We start from the raw sequence: 7651 nt of genomic DNA on the forward strand, positions 1-7651 counted from the left end.
CACACACATCAGGGCTTGGGGAGCCTTTCTGAAGGAGGAGAATTGCTGCTTCCATCGTACTACTTGGTGACAGGGGCTGAAGTGACGGCAGGAACAGATTGTGCCCTTGCTGTCTGCGGGGGAGGTGGGGCAGGGCTTGGCCTGCACACTGCTCTGCTGCTTCTCCAACTCTGTCCACTGAGACAGGACCTGATATGGCCCTACAGGCTGCAACACCTCCCAGGCAGAGGCTGGCCTGTAAAAAGCTGTAGTGCCATTCCATCAATATCACACATTCCGAGGGACTAGGACAGGGCAGTGGTCAGCATTTAACCTTTAACATTTGTTCTTTTTCCTGTTTTTTGATGTTGCAGCCTCATTGTCAAAAAGTCCTTGCAGTGTAGACAGCCAGGGCTTCTGCTCCCTGAAATGCCTGCTCCATAAATAACAAATCTGCTTTCATTTTAATTCTTTTCCTTTCTCAATCTCTCCACCTTCTGGCTCCATCCTCATGACACTGACATCCTTGGTCTCTCTCTCTAACGTGGGCTGCACTTTTAGTCATATTCCCTGACTTATGCTCTGCTCACTGCCACTCCAGACTCTCCCTTTACTACTGACTTACAGATACTTACAGCTTTATCTACTGACCTACAGGACATCCTCTTTCCTAATGAATTCAGGGCCTGGCTCAGTCTTTTTCTGACTCCTGACTCCTGGACTTCAACATACATATGGATATCCCCTGATAATGTTTAGCAAAAAAAAAAAAAAAATTAAGGCCATTTGCCCAGAGCTCCCCCTTCTCACCTCCTCATCTCACATCACTCACAAGTCTTCTCCCATTTGCTCCTCTGCATCCTTGTCTAGCATAAAGAGGTGGCCTTTCTCCTTGCCAAGACAAACCCTTCTACAGTCATTCTTGATCCTGTCCCTTCTCCAACAGATTGTCCTCATGTCTGTTTCCCTGCTGCCTACAAACATGCCCAGGTTTCCCCCATCCTTTAAAAAAAAAAACAAAACCCTTCACTTTGACACCAGTAGCCATCATCCTACATCTCTTCTCTTGTTTATGACTAAACGCCTTGAAAAGGCCACCTACACTTAGTGCCTTCACTTCCTCTCTACTCACTTTTTTCTAAAGTCTCTGAAACCTCTTAACTTCCAAAATCCATTGCCTTTTCTCAATCTTCATTCTCACCAACCTCACTGCAGTCTTTGACACTGTTGATCACTGACTTCTCCTTGATCCCCTCTTTTCTCTAGGTTTTCAGGACACTGCTCTCTCCTGATTCACCTCCTACCTATCTGACTGTTCCTTCTCTGTTTCCTTTGCTGGATCACCCCCATTAATTTTGGGTATCCCAGAGAGCTCTGTCCTGAGTCCTCTTCTCTCTCCATATTACTTCACTTGGTGATCTTATCACCTCCCATGGATTCAATTAATTCTACATGATGATTCACAAATCTAGTTGTAAATCTCTCTCCTTACCTCCAGTCTTACATCTCCAACTGCTTATTAGACATTTTGAACTCGATGTAGAGTAGACCAGTGGTATCAAACTCACATAGAAACGAGGGTCACTCATCGACTAGGAAATTGAGGGGATGCCTGTCAATTGGGGAATGGCTGAACAAGTTGTTGTACATGATTGTGTTGGAATACTATTTGCTATAAGAAATGATGAGCGTAATGGTTTCAGAAAAACCTGGGAAGACTTGTATGAGCTGATACAAGGAGAAGAAAGCAGAGCCAGGAGAACAATTTACACAGAAACAGCAATATTATAACAATAATCAGTTGTGATAGACCTAGCTATTCTGATCAATACAATGATCTATGACAGTTCTAAAGGATTCCTGATGATAAATGGTATCCAACTCCAGAGAAAGATGAACTCAGAGTACAGATTGAAGCATATTTTTTTTACTTTATTTTTCTTGCTTTTTCCTCAACAGTGCTAATGTAGAAATCTGTTTTGCATGACTTCATATGTCTAATGAATATTGTATTTCTTGTCTTCTTGGGGAGGAGGGTGAAAGGAGGGAGAGATTTGGGGACTGAAAATAAAAATTAGGGAAAAAAGAAACAAAAGCCACTAATCCATACATAAGTATCCCTGTCAGATGTGTATTTACTTAGTTTTAAAGTGTAATGCTATCTATATTTTATGGTATTTTTATTCACTTTGTTAAATATTTCTTAATTACATTTTAATCTGGTTTGGGCTGCATTTAGGAGTGCAGTATTAGTTAACACCTCTGCTGTATGTACCTTAAACTCAGCATAGCCAAAACTGAATTCATCATCTTTAGCCTCAAACTGTGCCCCACTCCAAACTTGCCTGTTACTGTTGAGCATCACATCACCATTCCTCTCCTCCCCCATCCAAGCTGTTGCCAAGCTCTGCTGACTTCACCTTTGCAGCATCTCTCAGATATGCCACCTTCTCTCCTCTGACTCTGCCACTGCCCCTCTGGTACAGGCCCTCATCACCCCACACCTGGATTATTGCAATAACCTGCTGGGAGATCTGCCTGCCTCAAATCTCTCCCCACTCCAGTCTATCCTCCATTCATCCACTTACATAATTTTCCTTAAGCGCAGGTCTGATCATGTCACACACTGTCCCATCCCCAGTACACTCCAGTGGATCCCTATCATCTCCAGGACTGACTACAAAATCCTTTGTGTGGTATTCAAAACCCTCCAGAATTAGCCCCCTTTCCCAACTTCTTAAATGCATAGTCTCTCTCTTCTCTCTCCTGCTTTCTGTCTGTCTGTCTCTCTCTCTCTCTCTCTCTCTCTCTCTCTCTCTCTCTCTCTCTCTCTCTCTCTCTCCCTCTCTCCCTCCTTCTCCCCACCTCCATCCCTCCCCTTCTCCCCCCCTTCCTCTTCTCTCTCCTCTTTTCTCTTCCCCTCCCCACCCCCCACAGCTCAATGAATTCCATTAGGCTTTCTATGATCTCCAGGATCAAATGTAAAATCCTCTGTTTGGCATTTAAAGCCCTTCCCACCTTCCTAACTACCTGCTCTACAGTCCTCTGACACTGTTCTACATGCTCTTCCTGGCAAAAGACCCTCCATGTCGTGACTCTGGTGCCTGTTCCCTGGCTGTCCCCCTTGTCTGGAATGTTCTTTCTGCTTCCTTGTGCCTTCCCTGGCTCCCTTCAGAACTCGGCTCAAATTCCACGTTCTGCAGGAGAGACCTTGCATGTTTCCCCTTAGTATTCTTCCCTTTAGTTAATGCCTTTTCTTTCTTTTTTTTTTCTTTTGTTAGTATGCTTTTAATTCTGATTTATTCACTACCTTATGTAATTTTTTTCTTTTTTTTACTAAGATTTTTTATTTTTAGTTTACAACACTCAGTTCTGCATGATCCTGAGTTCCAGATTTTCTTCCCCCCCTTCCTCCTCCCTCCCCAAGATGGCATGGAATCCGATATATCTTCTACATATAACTTCACATTAAGCTTATTTACACAATAGTCAAATTGTAAAGAAGAATTATGACCAATGGAATGAATCAGGAGAAATTAGAAACAAAACCAAAAACAAAAACAAAAACAAAAGAGAGAAAAAAAAACAAAAGAAAAAAAAGAGAGCAAACAGTGTGCCTCACTCTGCATTCAGTGTCCATAGTTCTTTCTCTGGATGTAGACAGCCCTCTCCCTCGTGAGTCCCTTGGAGTTGTCTTTGAACCTTGTATTAACGCCTTTTCTTTTATGTGGTGTATCCTAGATGTACTTTCTTTCTCCCATTTCCTCCATTAGAATGTGGGCTCCTTGATGTTGGTGACCATGTTGCCGCCTCTCTTTGTGTCCCGTGGCTCAGCACAATGCCTGGCACAGAGCGCATCCTTAATAAAATGTTTGTTGACTGACTGACAGAGTCAGGCTTGACTTAGGAGAACTGTTGGTGCTGGAGGTGAAGGTTCTTTGCACACTCACTCTTTCCCTGGGCAGAGGCCTTTGCACGGGCCAGCTTGCTGTTTGGGGCTGGCCGTTCTTACATCTGCAGGCTCTGTCTTCTCTCTGGTTTTCCATTGCCTTTCCCATCCGGTCATCAGCATTCTCTTACCTCAGTCATTTCTTGGGGGGGACATGTTCTCTTTGTGTCTTTATTTTTTACCTTATTGTTAAACAGTTAATTTTCCCAGCTCTCAGTTCAGGATTAAGAACTGAAATGTTCACTTTCTAAAAATTATTTATTCCAAAAGATAGATTACCATTTCACTTTGGCTCTGAACAACTTTTGGCCATCAGCAACTAACCCAGCCTTAAAACTGTAAAAGGAGGGGGGAATTGGGAAAAGATACCATTGTCCCCTTGCTGGTTCAATAGCTTTCCTGATATGTACCAGTTAGAGAACCAGCCTGTGGGTCCCCCACCCCAGTGCCTTACTTCCTCTTTGGTTTCTTCCTACAGCTTCATAGCCGTAGAGAACATCGACAGCTACTGCGTCCTCATCTCCTCCAGAGCTGTTTACTTCCTCAAAAGTGGGGACTATGTGGATCGAGAGGCCATCGTCCTGGAAGTCCGATATGACGACCTCTACCACTGTCTTGTCTCCAAAGACCATGGGAAGGTATATGTGCAGCTGACCAAGAAGGCAGTGAATACGAGTAGTGGAGTTGTGATTCCTGGACCTTCCCATCAGAAACCAATGGTGAGACTGAGCTGGTGCCTCTGCCCTCCTCCCAGAACTGCCATTGCAATGATGAGTACACAGCAGGGAACAGACTCAGGCTTAGGAAGCCCTTTCTTGACCTGCTGGCTCTCATAGGCAGGGCCCTTTCTGGCCATGACCACGTTTCCTCCTAACAGTAGGACTAGAGCATGATCGGCAGAGATGTCCCAGGAAATCCCGCCCCACACTAGTCTAGGTCCAATATGCTCCCCAGAGCTCAGGCCATTGATCAAAGAGAACACAGAGCTCCAGCCAGGAGATCAGGCCATGTGGTGTTGTGAAGCCCTGGTCTTTGTGAATGTTCCTTGATGATGAGTCCTGCCAGCAGCTGGCTGAGTACCCTGCACCAAGCTGTGGGCTCATCTGTAAAATGGGGTTGCTCTCTATTCTGCTCACCTCATAGAGGAGCTGGGAGGACCAGTGCCACACTGTTGGTGCTCTGGGGAGAGCAGGCCTTTATGAGCCTAAGGGACTGTTCCGGAAAAGCCAGAAAACAGTGTAGACTTGCCCTCTGACAGAGGCAGGTGGTAAAGACAAAAGAAAGCTGAAGGTTCCATGCATGGAATACTGGGCCTGGAACCAAAAAAGAGCTGAGTTCCAATTCTGCCTCAGACACTTCCTAGCTGTGTGGCCCTGGGGAAGTCACTCCATCTCTGCCTGCCTCAGTTTCCTTGAGAGTTGGGTTTGATGGTCCCTTCCAGCTCCAGATCTACTATTCCACGTTCCTATGATTGCCAAAACTCAGGGTTTCTGGACGTCACAGAAACACAGTGTGTAGCCCCAGGTCCTGCACAGAGGTTTATTGTGAGATTGAAATGATGCCATCAAGTGGGTAGGGCCTTATTCCCAGGGCTCAGAGGCACGTCATGAAGCCAGAACTTTAGACTCCTTATCTCTCCGTAATGACAGCTTGGGCTTCACTCTACAGTTAATCACTGAACCTTCTCTCCTGCCCACTCAGCGCTGCCTTTAGCTGTCTCCCTGATCCAAGAAAAGGCTCGGGTTTGTTTTGGTTCTTAACTTTGTTAAGTTGTCACCTAGATGGTGTGTGTCCTGTTCCCCAGTGTCCTGTGCCTTGAGGCTTGTTCTAAAGACAGTTTGTTTAAAAATAGCCTGAGTGAGTGTAGCAGTTAGCCCTGAAAGTGTATTTGCTACCAGTGAACTCAGGTGCCTTACAGTAGCCACGTGGGTAAGAGAGAAGAGGAAGAAACAGGCCTTCCCGCTTTTCGGCTTGGGGCTGGAAGTTGGGATGGGGCGGGGAGACAGACCGTGCGTGTACCATCAGAGAGGGCTGACTCACTGCTGAGGTTTACCTTCCATTTTCCTTGGTTAATATAGCGAGTTAGTGTAAATAACAGCCCCGAGTGGGCCCATGTGTCCAAATCTCTACTGTTGGAAGGTGTGATTATGTGAAGGGTGGTCATTGGTTCCAGCCCCATAGCTCTATGAGAGTAGAACAGAATAATGCTCCCACTTCAGGGGATTCGTTGTTCACGCTAAGTGGGCAGAGGGAGATAGATTAGAAAATTATTCTGATTTTTTTTTAAAAAGCACAAAATAAATGGGAAGAGGGAACAAGCACATTTTCATTTCTATAAATCTTACCTTCTGTGCCAAAGAACCCAACTTAGCAAAGACAGTATGGCTATGCCAGTGGCCTCAGGCACTAGGAAGAATAGGCAGAATGTATTCAGCATGCACTCATTAAGTGCCTCTTGTGTACAGGACGCTGTTCTAAGCATTGTAGACATGAGCAGAAATGAAAATCTCACACCCCTCTGAGGCCTTCGTTCTGTTACTAACTGTCCGTTTGCTAATTGTGCTTCGTTCACTGGACGGGACCAGTTTGGGCTTGAGTTCTCTAGGTATAGATAGTTCCATCTGGGCCATTTGTGGCGCCTCAAGGAGATCGTGGCATCCTCCAGAGCCGGTGCCACTGCTTGCCCCACCCTGCCACCCTTCCGTCCTTCCTTTCTTCCCTTGGCATTATGCCGCTTCACATTCTAAACCTCATGCTTTATTCCTCTTCTCTGACCTCCAGGTCCATGTGAAATCAGAGGTCCTTGCAGTCAAATTATCCCAAGAAATAAACTATGCAAAAAGCCTTTACTATGAGCAACAACTTATGTTGAGACTCAGTGAGAATCAAGAGCAGCTGGAGCTGGACTCCTGAAGAAACCCTCCTGCCTGAAAGAGAGAGAGAATGAGAGAGAGTGAGCGCGCGAGAGAGAGCACGGCCATCAGGCACCAGCCCCAGAGCCGTCGGGCTGAAGAGGCCCGTTCTGTTGGCCAAATAAATCCGTGGAGAACCGCGGGGGGAAGTATTCTTGAGGAACAAGAGAAAGTGAGCGCCGTTGAGGGGAAAAATACAAACGGAAAACCACATTCAATATTCGGGGGCACTTTAAGATTATGGGGAAAGAATTTTTTAAAAAGGTGTTGGTTGAATAACGTCAAAAATATGCATCTGAAATGAACTTAGCTTTTAGATGGCCCTGTATTTTGTTAACATGTATATATGTACAACTGTGTGCTTGTAAATATATGAGAAAGTTTCAGAGCAGGACATGTAGTGTGTGTAAAGGTTTGTTTACTGTAAAGAAATTAAAAATTATATCGAATCTTCTATTGCACTAATTCTATGCATCTACCACAGGGCACTCTGTATAAAAGATATACTTGAGAGTTGAGGAATGTTATGTATTATTTTTAAAAGAAAATTAAAGTATTCACAGAAGTGGATCAAGCTGAGATCCAGTATATATGAAAGAGTTATAATAGGCCTTGGAAGTCGAATTGCCCAGGCTGGAGTCCCAGTCCAGTCTTGGCATTCTGCTCAGCATTCCAAACCAGAAAGAAGTCCCTGCCCTTTGTCGGAAGGGGAAGCAAGGCAGGACCATAGGTTTTCCTGTGATGTCCTGTCTCATGCAGTCTATCCCAAAGCCCCCCCTTTGTCAAGGGGCCAGGCTTTCCAGAGCTAATT

General features: G+C 45.2%; 1 protein-coding gene across 1 annotated transcript in view; it reads left to right on the top strand.

Moving 5' to 3' along the window:
• The window catches only part of VPS13D (vacuolar protein sorting 13 homolog D), a 332377-nt gene extending 325088 nt beyond the window's left edge, over positions 1 to 7289 (top strand). The window contains exons 69-70 of the mRNA XM_036744767.1: positions 4407 to 4647; positions 6710 to 7289. Coding sequence (XP_036600662.1) covers positions 4407 to 4647; positions 6710 to 6841 — 373 coding nt within the window. The 3' untranslated portion in view covers positions 6842 to 7289. The remainder of the gene's footprint in view (positions 1 to 4406; positions 4648 to 6709) is intronic.
• Positions 7290 to 7651: the final 362 nt, after the last annotated feature.

The sequence above is a fragment of the Trichosurus vulpecula genome, chromosome 2, assembly GCF_011100635.1.
Source record: "Trichosurus vulpecula isolate mTriVul1 chromosome 2, mTriVul1.pri, whole genome shotgun sequence".
In the NCBI taxonomy this organism is placed as follows: domain Eukaryota; kingdom Metazoa; phylum Chordata; class Mammalia; order Diprotodontia; family Phalangeridae; genus Trichosurus; species Trichosurus vulpecula.